The sequence below is a fragment of the Oncorhynchus mykiss genome, chromosome 7, assembly GCF_057628025.1.
Source record: "Oncorhynchus mykiss isolate SJ-2025 chromosome 7, ASM5762802v1, whole genome shotgun sequence".
NCBI lineage: Eukaryota > Metazoa > Chordata > Actinopteri > Salmoniformes > Salmonidae > Oncorhynchus > Oncorhynchus mykiss.
In genome coordinates this window covers 56,781,837-56,803,275 of record NC_143028.1, presented here as the reverse complement: position 1 = coordinate 56,803,275, position 21,439 = coordinate 56,781,837, and the positions used below count along the sequence as shown (strand labels likewise).

General features: G+C 44.4%; 1 protein-coding gene across 5 annotated transcripts in view; it reads right to left on the bottom strand.

Moving 5' to 3' along the window:
- Positions 1-21,439, bottom strand: part of LOC110528177 (sodium channel protein type 8 subunit alpha) — a 117,257-nt gene that overhangs the window by 70,123 nt on the left and 25,695 nt on the right. For all 5 annotated transcript variants that reach the window (XM_090241400.1, XM_090241398.1, XM_090241399.1 and 2 more), the window contains one exon: positions 19,858-20,079. In XM_090241400.1, coding sequence (XP_090097526.1) covers positions 19,858-20,079 — 222 coding nt within the window. The remainder of the gene's footprint in view (positions 1-19,857; positions 20,080-21,439) is intronic.

The window sequence follows — 21,439 nt, the reverse complement described above, 5'->3', positions numbered from 1 at the left end:
CGTGGACTACAGGAAAAGGAGTGCTAATGGAGCGGGTTGAGATTTTCAAATTCCTTGGTGTCCACATCGCCAACAAACTATCATGGTCCAAACACACCAAGACAGTTTTGAAGAGGGCACAACAACACCTTTCACACTTCATGAGACTGAAATTATTTGGCATGGATCCTCAAAAAGTTATACAGCTGCACCATAGAGAGCATCTTGACCGGTTGCATCGCCGCCTGGTATGGAAACTGCTTGGCATCCGACCGTAAGGCGCAGCAGAGGGTTGTGTGTACGGCCCAGTACATCACTGGGACCAAGCTTCCTGCCATGCAGGACCTATATACTAGGCGGTGTCAGAGGAAGGCCCAAAAATTTACAATGACTCCAGTCACCTAAGTCGTAGACCGTTCTCTTTGCTACCGCACGGCAAGGGGTACCAGAGCGCCAAGTCAACTGTATGTCCAAAAGGCTCCTTAACAGCTTCCACCCCCAAGCCTTAAGACTGCTGAACAATTAATAAAATGGCCACCCATACTATTTACATTGACACTCCATCCCCCTTTTTTTTACACTGCTACTACTCACGGTTTATTATCTATGCATAGTCACTTTACCCCTACCTACATGTACAAATTACCTCGACTAACCTGTACCCCAGCACCGGTACCCCCTGTATACAGCCTCGTTATTACTTTTTTATTTATTAAATATTTTATTTGGTTAAGGGTTTGTAAGTAAGCATTTCACGGTAAGGTCGACACCTGTTATATTCGGTGGATACAGTTTCAACTGTTCTGCCTGCGGCTATGGAATCCTGACCTGTTCACCGGACTTGCTACATGTCCCTGACCTGCTGTTTTCAACTCTCTAGAGACAGCAGGAGCGGTAGAGATACTCTCAATGATCGGCTATGAAAAGTCAACTGACATTTACTCCTGAGGTGCTGACTTGCTGCACCCTCAACAACTACTGTGATTATTATTATTTGACCATGCTGGTCACTTATGAACATTTGAACATCTTGGCCATGTTCTGTTATAATCTCCATCCGACAGCCAGAAGACGACTGGCCACCCCTCATAGCCTGGTTCCTCTCTAGGTTTCTTCCTAGTTTTTTTGCATTGCTTGCTGTTTGGAGTTTTAGGCTGGGTTTCTGTACAGCACTTTGAGATATCAGCTGATGTACGAAGGGCTATATAAATACATTTTGATTTGATTTGGATATGACAAATAACATTTGATTTGGTTCCAATAGGAATTACACATCACTTTGCAAGCCAGCATAAGGTGACTTGCAGGCCTGATGTGGCCTGTAAACCAAGAGTTTCCTAACATATTAACCTGTAAAAGAAAAGGGTTCATATTGAAACAAAAATGATTGAATTCTTAGAATTGGATGGGGATTATTATTATTTGACCATGCTGGTCATTTATGAACATTTGAACATCTTGGCCATGTTCTGTTATAATCTCCACCCGGCACAGCCAGAAGAGGACTGGCCACCCCTCATAGCCTGGTTCCTCTCTAGGTTTCTTCCTAGGCTTTGGCCTTTCTAGGGAGTTTTTCCTAGCCACCGTGCTTCTACACCTGCATTGCTTGCTGTTTGGGGTTTTAGACTGGGTTTCTGTACAGCACTTTGAGATATCAGCTGATGTATGAAGGGCTATATAAATACATTTGATTTGATTTTGATTTGATTTGGCTTTATCAATAAGTGCATCGAGGACATCGTCCCCACAGTGACTGTACGTACATACTCCAGATGAGCTAAATCACTTCTATGCTCGCTTCAAGGCAAGCAACACTGAGGCATGCATGAGAGCATCAGCTGTTCCGAACGACTGTGGGATCACGCTCTCCGTAGCCGATGTGAGTGAGAACTTTAAACAGGTGAACATTCACAAGGCTGCGGGGCCAGATGGATTAATAGGACGTGTGCTCCGGGCATGTGCTGACCAACTGGCAGGTGCCTTCACTGACATTTTCAACATGTCCCTGATTGAGTCCGTAATACCAACATGTTTCAAGCAGACCACCATAGTCCCTGTGCCAAAGAACACTAAGGCAACCTGCCTAAATGACTACGGACCCGTAGCACACACATCCATAAATATGAAGTGCTTTGAAAAGCTGGCAATGGCTCCCATCAACTTATCCCAGAAATCCTAGACCCACTCCAATTTGCATACCGCCCAAACAGATCCGCAGATGATACAATCTCTAATGCACTGCACACTGCCCTTTCCCACCTGGACAAAAGGAACACCTACGTGAGAATGCTATTCATTGACTACAGCTCAGTGTTCAACCCCATAGTATCCTCAAAGCTCATCACTAAACTAAGGATCTTGGGACTGAACACCTCCCTCTGCAACTGGATCCTGGACTTCCTGACTGGCTGCCCCCAGGTGGTGAGGGTAGGTAGCAACACATCTTCCACGCTGATCCTCAACACTGGAGCCCCTCAGAGGTGCATGCTCAGTCCCCTCCTGTACTCTCTGTTCACCCACGACTGCGTGGCCAGGTACGACTCCAATACCATCATTAAGTTTGCAGATGATAAAAGTGGTAGGCCTGATCACCGACAACGACGAGACACCCTATAGGGAGGAGGTCAGAGACCTGGCCGGGTGGTGCCAGAATAACAACCTATCCCTCAACGTAACCAAGACATTGAGATGATTGTGGACTACAGGAAAAGGAGGACCGAGCACACCCCCATTCTCATCGACGGGGCTGTAGTGGAGCAAGTTGAGAGCTTCAAGTTCCTTGCTGTCCACCTCACCAACAAACTATCATGGTCCAAACACACTAAGACTGTCATGAAGAGGGCACAACAAAGCCTATTCCCCCTCAGGAAACGAAAAAGATTTGGCATGGGTCCTGAAATTCTCAAAAGGTTCTACAGCTGCAACATCGAGAGCATCACTGGTTGCATCACTGCCTGGTACGGCAACTGCTGCACCAGTCTTCCCAGCCTGGTGCAGGTCTACAATTTTGTTTCTGGTGTCCTTTGACAGCTCTTTGGTCTTGGCCATAGTGGAGTTTGGAATGTGACTGTTTGAGGTTGTGGACAGGTGTCTTTTATACTGATAACAAGTTCAAACAGGTGCCATTAATACAGGTAACAAGTGGAGGACAGAGGAGCCCCTTAACGAAGAAGTTACAGGTCTGTGAGAGCCAGAAATCTTGCTTGTTTGTAGGTGACCAAATACTTATTTTCCACCATAATTTGCAAATAAATGCATTAAAAATCCTACAATGTGATTTTTCCTGATTATTTTCCTAATTTTGTCAGTCATAGTTGAAGTGTACCTATGATGAAAATTACAGGCCTCTCTCATCTCTTTAAGTGGGAGAACTTGCACAATTGGTGGCTGACTAAATACTTTTTTGCCCCACTGTATACTATATACTACCTCAATTAGCCCGACCTAACCGGTGCCCCCGCACATTGGCTAACAGGACAATCTCCATTGTGTCCCGCCACCCACCACCTGCCAACTCCTCTTTTACGCTACTCTATGATTATCATATATGCATAGTCACTTTAACCATACCTACATGTACATACTACCTCAATTAACCTGACTAACCAGTGTCGGTATATAGCCTCGCTACTGTTATTTTTCACTTTCTTTATACTGCTTTTTATTTCTTTACTTATCTATTGTTCACCTAATACCTATTAACAATTTTTCACTTAAAAATTGCACTGTTGGTTAGGGCCTGTAAGTAAGCATTTCACTGTAAGGTCTACTACACCTGTTGTATTTGGCACACGTGACAAATAAACTTTGATTTGAGTGTATAAAATATTAGGAACACCTTCCTAATATTGAGTTGCACCCCCTTTTTCCCCTCAAAAGCCTCAATTCATCGGGGCATAGACTCTAAAAGCTGTCGAAAGCATTCCACAAGGATGCGGGCCCATGGTGATTCCAATGCTTCCCACAGCTATGTCAAGTTGGCTGGATGTTCTTTGGGTAGGGGTCCATTTTTGATACACATGGGAAACTGTTGAGTGTGAAAAACCCAGCTGTGTTGCAGTTCTTAACACACTCAAACCGGTGGGCCTGACACCTACTACCATACCTTGTTCAAAGGCACTTAAATCTTTTGTCTTGCCTATTCACCCTCTGAATGACACACAGACGCAATCCATTTCAGTTGTTGCAAGGCTTAAACATCCTTCTTTAACTGGTCTCCTTCCCCTTCATCTACACTGATTGAAGTGGATTTAACAAGGGATCAAGGGATTGAAGTGATATCAATAAGGGATCATAGTTTTCACTTAGCAGAAACCTTCAGAGGGTTCTAGGAAGAACCTTTTTAGATGAGAAAATATTTCTTGGTAGAACCATTTACAGAGGGTTCTATGAAGAACCCTTCATATGGGGTTCTATGGATAAAAGCTGAATAACCCTATACGGTTCAACTTAGCAATTTTTGTTCTAAGAGTATAGGTTTACTTGAATTACTTACCAGTGTTGTTTATGCCCGAGGCACAGGACTTTCATAAATGAACGTATATTATAATTTGAGTGGATAAAAGCTGAATTGTTAGACCAGTGGAAATCTGTCCTTTGGTCTGATGAGTCCAAATATGAGATTTTTGATTCCAACCGTCATGTCTTTGTGAGACGTAGAGTAGGTAAACGGATGATCTCTGCATGTGTGGTTCCCACCATGAAGCATGGAGGAGGAGGTGTGATTTTGTGGGAGTGCTTTGCTGGTGACACTGTCTGAGATTTATTTAGAATTCAAGGTACCCTTAACCAGCATGGCTACCACAGCATTCTGCAGCGATACGCCAGCCCATCTAGTTTGCACTTAGTCCCACTATCAGTTGTTTTTAAAGAGGACAATGAACCAAAACACACCCCCAGGCTGTGCAAGGGTTATTTGACCAATGAGATTGATGGAGTGCTGCATCAGATGACCTGGCCTATCACGACTCAGGATATGACCCAGATTCAGAGACAGGAGGAGGATAGTTTGGTTATTTATTATAACAAAGGGGGAGGCAAAAGGCAGGTCGAGGGAGGTAAGTAATCCAAGGCAGAGTCGATCAGGGAAAGAACAGCAGACAGGTTCAGGGTCAAGACAGGCAGAAAGGTCAGAACCAAAACAAAACAAAAACTGGAGAAACGGGAAACACGCTAGTAAGACCTGACAAAACAAGACGAACTGGCAACAGATAAGCAGAAAAGGCAGGTACACAGTTGAAGTTGGAAGTTTACATATACTTAGGTTGGAGTCATTAAAACTCGTTTTTCAACCACTCCACAAATGTCTTGTTAACAAACTATAGTTTTGTCGGTTAGGACATATACTGTGTGCATGACACAAGTAATTTTTCCAACATTTGTTTACAGACAGAATATTTCAGTCATAATTAACTGTATCACAATTCCAGTGGGTCAGAAGTTTACATACACTAAGTTGACTGTGCATTTAAACAGCTTGTAAAATTCCAGAAGATGATGTCATGGCTTTAGAAGCTTCTGATAGGCTATTTGACATAATTTGAGTCAATTGGAGATATACCTGTGGATGTATTTCAAGGCCTACCTTCAAACTTGGTGCCTATTTGCTTGACATCATGGGAAAATCAAAAGAAATCAGCCAAGACCTCGTAAAAATATTTGTAGACCTCCACAAGTCTGATACATCCTTGGGAGAAATTTCCAAACACCTGAAAGTACCACGTTCATCTGTACAAACAATAGTATGCAAATATAAACACCATGGGACCACGCAGCCATCATACCGCTCACAAAGGAGACTCTTTCTGTCTCCATAGAGATGAACGTACGTTGGTGCGAAAAGTGCAAATCAGTCCCAGAACAACAACTGGAGGAAACGGGTACAAAAGTATCTATATCCACAGTCAAACAAGTTCTATATCGACATAACCTGAAAGGCCGCTCAGCAAGGAAGAAGCCGCTGCTCAAAAACCACCATAAAAAATCCAGACTACGGTTTGCAACTGCACATGGGGACAAAGATCGTACTTTTTGGAGAAATGCCCTCTGATCTGATGAAACAAAAATAGAACTGTTTGGCCATAATGACCATCGTTATGTTTGGAGGAAAATGGGGGATGCTTGGCAGCCGAAGAACACCATTCCAACCTTGAAGCACGGGGGTGGCAGCATCATGTTGTGGGGGTGCTTTGCTGCAGGAGAGACTGGTGCACTTCACAAAATAGATGGCATCATGAGGCAAGAAAATCATGTGGATATATTGAAGCAACATCAAGACATCAGTCAGGAAGTTAAAGCTTGGTTGCAAATGGGTCTTCCAAATGGACAATGAACCCAAGCATACTTCCAAAGTTGTGGCAAAATGGCTTAAGGACAACAAAGTCAAGGTATGGAGTGGCCATCACAATGCCCTGACCTCAATTCTATAGAAAATTTGTGGGCAGAACTGAAAAAGCGTGTGCGAGCAAGGAGGCCTACAAACCTGACACAGTTACACCAACTCTGTCAGGAGGAATGGGCCAAAATGCACACAACTTATTGTGGGAAGCTTGTGGAAGGCTACCCAAAACGTTTTACCCAAGTTAAACAATTTAAAGGCAATGCTACCAAATACTAATTGAGTGTATATAAACTTCTGACCCACTGGGAATGTGATGAAAGAAAATAAAAGCTGAAATAAATAATTCTCTCTACTATTATTCTTACATTTCACATTCTTAATAGAAAGTGGTGATCCTAACTGACCTAAAACAGGGCATTTTTACTAGGATTAAATGTCAGGAATTGTGAAAAACTGAGTTTAAATGTATTTGGCTAAGGTGTATGTAAACATCTGACTTCAACTGTAAATACACAGGATAATTGGGAAGAATAGGAGACAAAGGGGTGTGAGACAGAGGTTTAATCCTAGACACATGGAAAGTGGGATGTATGCGGAGGGTGCGGGGCAACAGAAGATGAACAGCAGTTGGGTTAAGGCTCCCGAGTAGTGCAGCGTTCTAAGGCACTGCATCTCAGTGCTAAAGTTTTCACTACAGACCCTGGTTTGATCCAGGGCTGTATCACAACCAGCCGTGATCGGAAGCCCAATAGGGCGTCGCACAATTTGCCAACGCCGTCCGTGTTAGGGGAGGGTTTGGCCCGGGGTAGGCCGTCTTTGTAAAATAAGAATTTGTTCTTAACTGACTTGCCTAGTTAAATAAAGGTTCAATAAAACATGTAACTAAGGACTTTAGAGATGGGGAAAGGGGTGATAAAGCAGGGAACGTTTACAGGACTCCACCCGGAGAGGCAGATCCCGAGTGGAGAGCCATACCCTCTGCCCGAGACGATAGCAGGGAGCCGGGGTCCAGGGTGGTCTGCCTGTCCTCGATACCTGGAGGTGGTCTTAAGAAGAGCGGACCGGGCTCTCTTTCAGGTACGCTGACAGCGGTCGGCAAACATCTGGGCTGAGGGTATGCTGACTTCTTCCTCTTGCTCAGGGAAGAGCGGATGCTGGTAACACATGGAACACTCGAAGGGCGAGAGACCAGTGGTCGAGCAGTGAAGGGTGTTGCTGGCGTACTCCATCCGCACGAGTTGCTGGCTCCAGGTGGTGGGGTTAGCAGAGACGAGGCAATGAAGTGGCGTCTCCAGGTCCTGATTGGCTCGCTCCGACTGGCCGTTAGATTGGGGATGAAACCCAGAGGACAGGCTGGCCGATGACCCAATGAGGGTGCAGAACGCCTTCCAGAATTGGGACGAGAACCGAGGACCAAGATTGGAAACCATGTTGACCGTAAGTCCATGGATCCGGAAGACGTGCTGTACCATGAGCTGGGACATCTAATTTGCTGAGGGTAACCTGGGAAGGGGAATGAAATGGGCGGCCTTGGAAAACCTATCCACTACTGTAAGGATGGTGTTGTTGCCATCGGACGGAGGAAGACCAGTGACCATAGTCCAGGGATATATGGAACCAGGGGCGGTGAGGAACAGGGAGTGGTTGAAGGAGGGTCTTACTTTGTGCACGCAAAGTGCAGGCAGCGATGAACGTGCGATGAACGAGACGTCAGGAACCATGGTGGGCCACCAAAACCGTTGACTGAGGAAAGCCTGGGTCCGACGGGAGCCGGGATGGCAGGTGAGGTTAGAGGAATGAGCCCATTCCAGGACTGCGGACTGGGCAAAATCTGGGACAAACAGCCGGGGTCCGGCTGGGAACACTGCGCCTTATGGACCAGGCTCTTGATACCCCAGACGAGTGTATCTGCCAGACATGAGGTAGGGAGGATGGTCTCTGGGTCAGACAGTGTAGCTGCAGAGCAATGCAAGTGAGATCGGGCATCAGGCTTCACATTCTTGGACCCAGGGTGGTAGTGGATTGTAAAATTAAAATGAGTGAATAACAGAGCTAAACGAGCTTGCCTTAAATTGAGGCGCTTGGCAGAGTGGAGATATTCTAGATTCCACACTATGAATGGATGTTGCGTCCCTTCTAGCCAGTGTCTCCACTACTCCAGTGTCATCTTGACCGCAAGAAGTTCCCGATTTCCCATGTCGTAGTTCCTCTCAGTGGGATTAAGATGTTGGGACAGGAAAGCGCAGGGATGGAGCTTTTGATCCTGGGCAGAATGCTGGCACAGGATGGCCGCCACTCCAACATCTGAGGCTTCGACCTCCACAACAAACTGACAGGACGGGTCCAGATGGATTAAGATTGGGGCTGTGGTGAATCAATGCTTAAGATCCGAAAATGCCCAGTCAGCAGCTGGGGACCACATGAACGGAACCTTGGGTGAGGTGAGTGCAGAGAGGGGGGAAGCCAGGGTGCTGTAGCCCTGGATGAAGTGGCATTAGAAATGAGCAAATCCCAGGAAGCATTGAAGCTGCACTCTGGAGGTGGGTTGGGACCACATCACCGTTCACCACTCACCTTGTTAGGATCCATCTGAATGTTCCCTGCAGTGTTTGACGTATCCCAGAAAAGAGATAGTGGAGCGATGGAATTCAAATTTTTCCGCTTTAACACACAACTAGTTCTCCAGGAGGTGCTGGAGGACTTGTCGGACATGGAGAACATGCTGTTGAGCCGAACGGGAAAAGATAAGGATGTCATCGAGGTATATAAACACAAATCAGTTCAACATGTCATGGAGCACATCGTTGACCAGGGCCTGGAACACAGAGGGAGCATTGGTCAGTCCGACTGACTTAACCAGGTACTCATAGTGCCCGCTAGCCGTGTTAACGGTCTTCCACTCGTCTCTTTCCCGTATCTGAACTAGATTGTAGGCGTTCCGAAGGTCCAACTTCGGGAAAATGGCTGCCCACTGGAGAGGCTCAAAAGCAGAGGTTAGGTGTGGTAGAGGTTACGTTTTTTTTTGCATGATGTCACTAAGGCCCTGGCAGTCCGCCGGCCAGGGAGGCGGAAGGACGAATGAACCCTGCAGCCAGAGAGTCCTTAAGGTACACTTCCATGGTCTTGGTCTCCGGACCAGACAGGGAGGTCAATGGTGTAGTCGTAGGGTCACAGAGGAAGAGATGTGGTGCGGGCCTTGTTGGAAACCTCCCGGAGGTCCTGGTGCTCTGAACGACAGAGGTCTGAGGCTTTTCCCAAGCCCGCTGGAGAATGCCCAGGATCAGGCTACACCGCCTTGAGGCAATGTGTGTCACAGAACGGGCTCCAACCCAGGATAGAACACGTTGCCCAGTCGATCAGGGGGTTGTGCCTCTGGCACCATGACAATCCCAAAACCATGTGTACACGAGGAGACTCAATGAACAGAAACTGAATGGACTCACTGTGGTTACCTGACACTCGCAGGTTGATGGGAACCATACTGTGAATGACCCTGCCAATAGAGCATCCGTCCAATGCTCTGGCGTCCATGGGAATAGAAAGGGGTTGTTTGGAGAAGCCCTGATCCGACACCAGGGTAGCGTCCATTAAGCTCCTGTCAGCCCCAAAATCCATAAGCACTCTGAAAGATTTAGACCTGTCACAGCAGGACTTTCCACAACAGGAAAGTATGGGAAATGGGAGACTCCCTGTATGGCTCACCAGCATACTCGTACCTACTGATGAGCGTGGTCTTTTACTGGACAGGTAGATATGTAATGTCCTGAAGTACCACATAATAGACAACTTTTGGAGCTCAGTCTGCGTAAATGTTCCTCAGGAGACAAGCTAGCCCTGCCCAGTTGCATGGGCTCCGGAGGAGGCGAGTCGACAGTCCTCAATGATTCCCGGGGGAACTCGGGTGATGTCGGATTCTCTCAGGTAAGCAGGCATCAGGGACTTTTGAGATACTTCAGAGGCAAGGGGGAACCCGAGCGGGAACCCGTGGACGAGCGCATATGGCTGGGAATAGACCTCCTCTCCCTGCTGGGTTCCCGTAACCGCCCATCAATCCTTATGGTCAGGTCTATGACGGAGTCTATGTCCACTGGCAGCTCCCGGGCTGCGAGCTATTCTTTAATTCCCTCCAATATTCCGTGAAGGAAGGTGTCGAACAGGGACTTCGGGTTCCATGTACTCTCGGCAGCCAACGTGCAAAAATCTACCTCGTACTCTGACTGCGTCAAGACTCCAGTAGTGTGGAAAAGTACCTTCTGAGCCACCTCTCTCCCAGACACCGGAGAATTGAACACCTTTCTTACCTCCGCCTCCTCCAGACTAATGTAACCAATGGATTAATGCTCCCACACCGTCGTAGCCCAGGCGCGCGCCCTCCCGGACATCAGCATTATAAGATATGCTATCCTCAAACGATGCAAAGGAAACCAAAAGGGCTGTAGCTCGAAGATGAGGGAGCACTGGGAGAGAAACACCCGGCAGGTTCCAGGATCCCCAGCGTAGCGCTCCGGAGGAGTTAATTGGGGTTCTCAGGAAGACTGGGTAGGCTGGGGAGAGGCACCACTGGTAGCGGGGTTACTGGGAGTAGAAGGTTACCATAGTGGCTTGCTGCCTAGTAGATAGTCCACAGAATTATTCCAACAATGCATTGAGGCCATGGTCATGGTATTCCGCCAAGGTATGGAGTCCCTCCACAAGGTTATGCAGTTATTCCTCATGTCTTCCAATGGTGGCTCCTTGGAGGGAGACAGTGTTGCGGAACTGGTCCGAGTCTGCTTGGTCACCCAGATGCAGACACTGAATGGCAAGCAGGCTCAGGGTCAGGACAGGCAGAAAGGTCGGAACCAAGAAGACTAGAAATCAAAAACTTGAGAACTGGAGAAACGGGAAACACGCTGGTAAGACCTAACAAAACAAGACGAACTAGCAACAGACAAACATAAAAGACATGTATAAATACACAGGGGATAATGGGGAAGAATAGGAGACACCTGGTGGGAGGTGGAGACAAGCACAAGGCAGATGAAACAGATCAGGGTGTGACACTGGCCTCCACAATCACCCGACCTCAACCCAATTGAGATGGTTTGGGATGAGTTGGACCGCAGAGTGAAGGAAAAGCAGCAAACAAGTGCTTAGCGTATGTGGGAACTCCTTCAAGACTGTTGGAAAATAATTCTTCATGAAGCTAGTTGAGAGAATGCAAAGCTGTCATCAAGGCAAAGGGTGGCTACTTTGTTTTACATTTTTTTGGTTACTAATTGATTCCATATGTGTTATTTCATAGTTTTGATGTATTCACTATTATTCTACAATGTAGAAAATAGTAAAAAATAAAGAAAAACCCTGGAATGAGTAGGTGTGTCCAAACTTTTGACTATACAGTGCCTTGCGAAAGTATTCGGCCCCCTTGAACTTTGCGACCTTTTGCCACATTTCAGGCTTCAAACATAAAGATCTAAAACTGTATTTTTTTGTGAAGAATCAACAACAAGTGGGACACAATCATGAAGTGGAACGACATTTATTGGATATTTCAAACTTTTTTAACAAATCAAAAACTGAAAAATTGGGCGTGCAAAATTATTCAGCCCCTTTACTTTCAGTGCAGCAAACTCTCTCCAGAAGTTCAGTGAGGATCTCTGAATGATCCAATGTTGACCTAAATGACTAATGATGATAAATACAATCCACCTGTGTGTAATCAAGTCTCCGTATAAATGCACCTGCACTGTGGTCCGTTAAAAGCGCAGAGAGCATCATGAAGAACAAGGAACACACCAGGCAGGTCGGAGATACTGTTGTGAAGAAGTTTAAAGCCGGATTTGGATACAAAAAGATTTCCCAAGCTTTAAACATCCCAAGGAGCACTGTGCAAGCGATAATATTGAAATGGAAGGAGTATCAGACCACTGCAAATCTACCAAGACCTGGCCGTCCCTCTAAACTTTCAGCTCATACAAGGAGAAGACTGATCAGAGATGCAGCCAAGAGGCCCATGATCACTCTGGATGAACTGCAGAGATCTACAGCTGAGGTGGGAGACTCTGTCCATAGGACAACAATCAGTCGTATATTGCACAAATCTGGCCTTTATGGAAGAGTGGCAAGAAGAAAGCCATTTCTTAAAGATATCCATAAAAAGTGTCGTTTAAAGTTTGCCACAAGCCACCTGGGAGACACACCAAACATGTGGAAGAAGGTGCTCTGGTCAGATGAAACCAAAATTGAACTTTTTGGCAACAATGCAAAACGTTATGTTTGGCGTAAAAGCAACACCTTGAACACACCATCCCCACTGTCAAACATGGTGGTGGCAGCATCATGGTTTGGGCCTGCTTTTCTTCAGCAGGGATAGGGAAGATGGTTAAAATTGATGGGAAGATGGATGGAGCCAAATACAGGACCATTCTGGAAGAAAACCTGATGGAGTCTGCAAAAGACCTGAGACTGGGACGGAGAGTTGTCTTCCAACAAGACAATGATCCAAATTATAAAGCAAAATCTACAATGGAATGGTTCAAAAATAAACATATCCAGGTGTTAGAATGGCCAAGTCAAAGTCCAGACCTGAATCCAATCGAGAATCTGTGGAAAGAACTGAAAACTGCTGTTCACAAATGCTCTCCATCCAACCTCACTGAGCTCGAGCTGTTTTGCAAGGAGGAATGGGAAAAATGTTCAGTCTCTCGATGTGCTGATAGACACATACCCCAAGCGACTTACAGCTGTAATCGCAGCAAAAGGTGGCGCTACAAAGTATTAACTTAAGGGGGCTGAATAATTTTGCACGCCCAATTTTTCAGTTTTTGTTTTGTTAAAAAAGTTTGAAATATCCAATAAATGTCGTTCCACTTCATGATTGTGTCCCACTTGTTGTTGATTCTTCACAAAAAAATACAGTTTTATATCTTTATGTTTGAAGCCTGAAATGTGGCAAAAGGTCGCAAAGTTCAAGGGGGCCGAATACTTTCGCAAGGCACTGTATGTGCTATATGTGTTGTGATAACTAGGTTGTTTGGTCTATAGCGCCCGGCTGCTCTGCCTTCTTAACAACACTATCAACAAGACATGTCCTACAGGCCCTGGTTTTGTTGCACCTTGACTACTGTTCAGTCGTGTGGTCAGGTGCCACAAAAAAGGACTTTGCAATTGGCTCAGAACAAGGCAGCACGTCTGGCCCTTGAATGTACACAGAGAGCTAATATTAATAATATGCATATCAATCTCTCCTGGCTCAATGAAAAGGAGATATTAACTTCATCACTACTTGTATTTATGTATTGACATGTTGAATGCACTGAGCTGTCTGTCTAAACTACTGGCACACAGCTCAGACACCCATGCATAACCCACATGACATGCCACAAGAGGTCTCTTCACAATCCCCAAGTTCAGAACAGACTATGAGAGACACACAGTGCTACATAGAGCCATGACTACATGAAACTCCATTCCACATCAAGTAACTGATGCAAGCAGTAAAATTAGATTTAAAAAACAGATAAACACCTTATGGAACAGCGGGGACTGTGAAGCAACACAGACACATGCATACACGCTCACACACGGTAACATACGCACTTTACACACACATACACATGGATTTAGTACTGTAGATATGTGGTAGTGGTGGAGTAGGAGTCTGAGGGCACACAGTGTGTTGTGAAATCTGTGAATGTATTGTAATGTTTTAAAAATTGTATAAACTGCCTTAATTTTGCTGGACCCCAGGAAGAGTAGCTGCTGCCTTGGTAGCAGCTAATGGAGATCCATAATAAATACAAATAACCTGTTAGTTCATATGCCTTGACACCGTGATATATAGGCCGGAGAGCAACATCTGTCCACAAAACATCTTGCATGTAACAAACAGTTACATGACCTATAGCATGGTCAAGCAAGTTAATGTTTCCAACATTTGCGGACTACTAAACAACTATTGATTTAGAACCACGGAGAGTTACTGCAAGTTGCAAAGAAAACAGGCCCTGCCTCCACTATTCCAGCACCATTTCAACTTCAATATCATCTAATCACCTATGCTTGGTCTAATACAGTGACAACTAAAATATACCAAAAACGATTTAGTCCAATCAACACTAGCTAAATATGATGTGACTGACCATGGTACTGATTTTTATGTGTGTGTGCGAGCCTGCAAATAAAAAATAAATGTTGACTCACCCTAGTTGTAGAGAAACGCCAATGTCATCCTCCTCTTTCATGTTGCCTAAACATTCTCTGACGCTGTCATATAGCACACATTTTTAGTTTTTGTTGTCCTAGGCTACCTGGCTAAAATATCAGGCCAGCTAGTTAACATTAGCCTACTACATCTAGCTACATGTTGAACTTCCATCCTTTCAGGGCAGGGGCACAATGTATACATTTATGGTTGGACCTGAATCGCCGTTATAAAATTTGCCAGTACGGAGAATTAAGTAAAAACGCAAGTCCAAATCCTTATCTCCATCCATTGCTAATTTAGGAAAGGGACACTTTTTGTAACAATTCAAGTGTTTCTGTAAACGAGGTTTGGCTAATGGTGTGATGTGATTGGTGTGAAAGCAAATCCAAACTGGTTTCTATTGACACAATTTTTTGGTAGGTCAGGGCCATTCATAGTTGAGCTCACTCAGTTTAGCGTTGATTAGCTATTATTTTTATTTTATCAAGGGAGGCCAAATGCTCGCTGGCTTCCATTGTATTCAATACTACAGGCGGCAACAATTTCATATTATTTTTGACCAGACGGCATCAGATAGATGGGCTTCACATACAGAGACAGAGGGGTGTTGTTTCGCTCGCTCGGATGCTTTCTTCGGTGAGATACATTCAGCCTCTTGCCAAAAAAGATGTTGAATCACAGCGACTAAATAAATTATTTTAATAATTTTTTTTATAATTATTTTGTGTTTTTTGGTGTTGTTATGGTGAAGAAATGTATTGGCTGTTAAGAATTCTGAATGTCTGGGATATGTTTTCTTCTAAATGCAACAGGCCTGCCACTCGTTTAGACCAGTGGTTCCCAAGGGGTAGGCAGGGGGGTAGGGGGGGGGGGTCTGCATGGTAAGTCTGGCTCTAAACTTACTCTTGAAATTTATAATAGTAGAATGCACAAGATTACATTTTTGAATTTGGGTAGTGCCTCATCAGTGCCTCTTGTCATGTTAGTCATTGCATACCTTAGAAAGCTACTTATAACCCATGACTGCTAATGTTTTTTACATGTAGTTTATTTAGCCCATAGATGTTGTTGTCATTTTTTTGTCATTCAAGTATCACATACAGTAAATACACATGGCAAAATGTATAGAATTGCACTAAAAATTTGCTTTAAAACTGTTGCATTTTCTTTGCACCCAATGACAAAATGTGTAGAATTGCAGGAAATAAGATTTAAAGCTGTAGAATTCTCTTCACTAACAAGAGGGGTGTGAACAGTTTGTGTCATGAACATTACTTGTGCCCATAGAAATAGACGTGGCATGTGCACTCTCGCACAGGGGGAGCATGGGATGTTCCCCAATGCTGGAAGTGGGGGCCCAGAGTAAACAGGTTTGGGAACCTCTGGTTTGTACCGTCCAGAGTACAAGGACCCCTTCCACACATTCACTGTATACAAGTAACAAGTGGCATGTGTTTTGAGAGACTGTGCGATCTGAAACCCGTCATCCCTTACCTATGCTCTATATCCAAAGTGTTATGCTTTTTGCAATACCTGTTGGACAGAGACTAAGTCTTTTCCACTGTAAAGGTGTACTTGGCTGCCATCGCTGCCTGTCATATAGGCTTTGACACTATACAGTAGGAAAAACTTCCTCTGATATGTCGTTTTATGAATGCTGACGGCGCAAGCAGCTCACTCACTCGCTTTGTGGACGTAAGAGCTATGGTAAAGCGGTTTTGAAAGAGAGAAACTTAATCTCTTACGCCTAGTCCCCAAGCCTTTAGTCCCATTTTGGTTACTGTCTATTGTGCTTAAGGCTATTTCACAGCAGCCCTTCGAGCCACTGGAAAGCTTTGAGAGGAAGTATCTTTCTTTCAAAACCACTTTACCAATGCATTTTTTGGCAGAAATGCTTTCTGGAACATGTGAAGTTTAATGTGCCTTAATAACAAACGTGTATGCCATCTGTAAATGCGTATAATTTGGTTAACCACGAAAAAAGACAGGAACGTTCCCGCTAGCCATGATTGGCTGAGATAATGGATGGGCTGGACATGCCGAGAGATGAGTTCGGATTGGTCTGCCATGTAGCACACTTCGTTCTATAACATGAGCTGGGCAGTATGTGTAGGTCATCCTTTGTAACGCTGCTTTAAAAAATATATATCACGTAGTAGAAGTGCAAAAGTGTTGCTCTCCACTTTCTGGAGGAACAAGTTTTGAAATCAGTGGAATGCCCGATTGAATTAGAGTATGATAGCTAAGGAGATGGAGAAAATGCTGGTGTTTGATTGCAAATATGCCGAGGTAGTTGAAAAGAGAACACACAGAAGGCTGTTGTATAAAACACCTGTCTCAGGATTACATCTTCAAACTAAGGGCAACCATGGCATCCATGGCAGAGAGGAAGAAGCGTCCATCCATGTGTATGGGTAAGATAGTCTAGCTAGCCACATTTTCAGATGTTATACGTTTCTAATTTTGTTAGAAGTTAGCTAACTAACATTAGCTGACTGGCTCGCTAGCTAACGTTATGTGTATGATCTGTGTAGTAATATTATTTGTATCTCAGAGCCATTTGCATTGCTAGTTAAAGCCTTATTTTCCTGTAATAATGAAGACAAATTAGCTAACGTGAAGACGTTGTCAGCTATATGATATGGTCAGTATTTGAACTGGCTAGCCAGCTAACTTAACCAGCTAGCTAATGTTAACAAGCTAGAAATGAACCACATTTTTTTTTAGAAAGTTGCTTTTAGTTGCCTGGTTTGCTAGATTGACATATACTAAATTCATTTTAAACTGGTGGGTTTATTGGTGTTAAAATACACTAGTTATGCTATTTTGGACCACCAGGCTGCTGATGTCATGCAGCCTGTAGTTTTTGTGTTTATTATTTTTCACAACAACAATGACAAGTTTGATGTCAAACGACAATAGAATGTTCATGATGTCACTGCGACATGGATAGACGTAGTATAAACCGGCCTTTAGTCTTGAAATCTTTGATTGTGGGTCATATGATTGAGTGTAGTCTGGCCCAGGAGTGGGAGGGTGAACGGAAAGGCTCTGGAGCAACGAACCGCCCTTGCTGTCTCTGCCTGGCCGGTTCCCCTCTTTCCACTGGGATTCTCTGCCTCTAACCCTATTACAGGGGCTGAGTCACTGGCTTTACTGGGGCTCTCTCTTGCCGTCCCTGGAGGGGGTGCGTCACCTGAGTGGGTTGAGTCACTGATGTGGTCATCCTGTCTGGGTTGGCGCTCCCCCCCCCCCCCCCCCCCCCCTTGGGTTGTGCCGTGGCGGAGGTCTTTGTGGGCTATACTCAGCCTTGTCTCAGGATGGTAAGTTGGTGGTTGAAGATATCCCTCTAGTGGTGTGGGGGCTGTGCTTTGGCAAAGTGGGTGGGGTTATATCCTTCCTGTTTGGCCCTGTCCGGGGGTGTCCTCGGAGTGGGCCACAGTGTCTCCTGACCCCTCCTGTCTCAGCCTCCAGTATTTATGCTGCAGTAGTTTATGTGTCGGGGGGCTATGGTCAGTTTGTTATATCTGGAGTACTTCTCCTGTCCTATTCGGTGTCCTGTGTGAATCTAAGTGTGAGTTCTCTAATTCTCTCCTTCTCTCTTTCTCTCTCTCGGAGGACCTGAGCCCTAGGACCATGCCCCAGGACTACCTGACATGATGACTCCTTGCTGTCCCCAGTCCACCTGGCTGTGCTGCTGCTCCAGTTTCAACTGTTCTGCCTTATTATTATTCGACCATGCTGGTCATTTATGAACATTTGAACATCTTGGCCATGTTCTGTTATAATCTCCACCCGGCACAGCCAGAAGAGGACTGGCCACCCCACATAGCCTGGTTCTTCTCTAGGTTTCTTCCTAGGTTTTGGCCTTTCTAGGGAGTTTTTCCTAGCCACCGTGCTTCTACACCTGCATTGCTTGCTGTTTGGGGTTTTAGGCTGGGTTTCTGTACAGCACTTTGAGATATCAGCTGATGTACGAAGGGCTATATAAATAAATTTGATTTGATTTGATTGTTTAGAACATGTCCTCACATGTAAATCCTTAAAGAGATGGGTGGCGCTAAGGCTTAAGAGGGTGTGAACGATGCAAAATGGGTGCTGGCAGAAAAATAGCTATCCAGTTGTTTTACCAAAACATTCAAGCGCCATTTTGTCAAAAGTGAGGTTACAAGTTTATCAACTTCCCATTGTTCCTCAACTGTAGTGTATGACATACAATTTTCTAGCTCTGAGTCTCTACTTTTATCCAGTAGGTTACATATCTGCGACACAGGAGTGGGCTATATCCCATTGTGAGACAGCAAAACGAGTATTTGAAAGAGAATTTACAAGAGCGACGGCCTTTAAAAAGTTAATCCCTCTGAAAATGGTCTATGTGGCATCGATATGAGTTGGAAACAGTTATTCCAGTCAAAATTGACTACAAGTATAAACAGGATCATTTTGGTCATAAAGTCAGTTTCGTAGAAAACGGAGTTTGGAACATCCGTGTGTCACAACGGTTAAATGAAGGTTGGGTTGAGATTTGACAATGTCCATTTGCCCACTAATATGGGGTAAACAGCTGAGGTGATTGCTTTCTATCCAATACCGTATACAGTGAGACAGACCTGCCCAGCAGTCCGACTTTATTTAAATATGCATCACGCATTTTTTTACTCGTGAAATACTGCACCAAACACCTCAGTTAGATATAAAATTGCGCAACTAAAATATCCTCTGCAAAAACGTCAAAATTAATTACAGATTTCTTGATATATTTTATATTCATTCTGGGGATTTTGAGGAAGTGTAATAAGCTTCCTCATCTAGTGTCTTATGGGTGGACAAACATCATGAACCAAATGTGGAATCGGTCAGCAAACACACCTCCAAGACTGAAATCTCGTTTTTAGAATGATCAACAGAAAAACACGTGCTAATCGGCGTGTTCAGTGGCTCTTTAAAGTTACTTTCATAATCCAGGTTCTCAGATAATAGAATGAGGTATCTCACGGCGCTTCCCTACTCAAGAATGCTTGAGAATGACCAGAAGGCGGGCCCAACAGACCTCGTGTGATTGGAGCTTCCTTAGTCACCCGCCTTAAAAGGCATATCTCTTGTGAGATACCTCTATTATCAGAGAACTGGAGTTATAAAAGTAACCTTAAGTTTTGCGTTATAGTCTTTAATTTAGACTATGAGTGAAACACAGAAAAGATCAACCCATTAACTAAAAAGGATACATTTGATCAGATTCTCTGGTAGGCATGGCCTACCTAGCACCCCCTCAAACTCAACTCAAATGTTATAAGTCGAAACGGTCTTCTGTCTCAGTGTCACACATCGTTTGGCTGTGTGTCGGACTCACTGCTGTTCATGATGTATTCGGTCCAGTCGAAGCCCTTGCTGCCATTGGCCAGGTAGTTCTCAGTGGAGTTGATTGGCCAGATGACACATTTCTGCCGCAGGTTGCCCATGAAGAGCTGTAGTCCAATCAAAGCGAAGACACTGAGACAGAAGACCGTGAGGATCATAACGTCTGACAATTTCTTGACGGATTGAACTAGAGCACCGACGATGGTCTTGAGTCCTGGGGGAAGGAACCAGACATGCATTCACACACACAGACACAAATGTGCACACACACACACACACACCCGCGTATGTGTGTTTGTGTACACACACATACATATAAACACACAAGTGCACACACGCACACAAACAAAGATAAATGGGCATTGCTGGAAAGTACAAGCTTAGCTATGAATTATTTCTATAGAGTTTTTATATAGTAGTAGTATAGTAGACCATCACATAAAACTGTACTTCTTCAAGTTAACATCAAACCAAAACGACCGCTCTGTTCAGAATCAACAATATCTCAATTTGGACAGGTATAACAGAAATATTCTAAACTGCAGGCGTATGTGTCATAATAATAATAATGCGTATGGTTGATATATTTTCCATGAGGAAAGGAAGGTTTTCACTTCAAACACTCTGATATGTCAATAGTGATTGTGTTCTATATTGTTAGTTACTGTTAAGTCATATTGAACTAAATTACAGCGAGAATAGCATCCTTGATAACTATAGTACCAGTCAAAAGTTTAGACACACCTACTCATTCAAGGGTTTTTCTTTATTTGTACTATTTTCTACATTGTAGAATAATAGTTAAGACATCAAAACCATGAAATAACACATATGTAATCATGTAGTAACCAAAAAAGTGTTTAACAAATCAAAATATATTTGAGATTCTTCAAAGTAGCCCCCCTTTGCCTTGATGATAGCTTTGCACACTCTTGGCATTCTCTCAACCAGCTTCAACTGGAATGCTTTTCCAACCATCTTGAAGGAGTTCCCACATATGCTGAGCACTTGTTGGCTGCTTTTCATTCACTCTGCGGTCCAACTTATCCCAAACCATCTCAAATGGGCTGAGGTCAGGTGATTGTGGAGTCCAGGTCATATGATGCAGCACTTCATCACTCTCCTTTTTGGTCAAATAGCCCTTACACAGCCTGGAGATGTGTTGGGTCATTGTCCTGTTGAAAAACAAATAATAGTCCCACTAAGCACAAACCAGATGGGATGGCGTATCGATGCAGAATGCTGTGGGGGCCATGCTGGTTAAGTGTGCTTTGAATTATAAATAAGTAATTGACAGTGTCCCCAGCAAAGCACCCCCACACTATCACACATCCTCCTCCATGCTTCACGGTGGGAATCACACATGTGGAGATCATCCGTTCTTCTACTCTGCCTCTCACAAAGACACTGCGGTTGAAACCAAAAATCTCCAATTTGGACTCACCAGACCAAAGGACAGATTTCCACAAGTCTAATGTCCATTGCTCGTGTTTCTTGCCCCAAGCAAGTCTCTTCTTATTATTGGTGTTCTTCAGTAGTGGTTTCTTTGCAGCAATTCGACCATGAAGGACTGA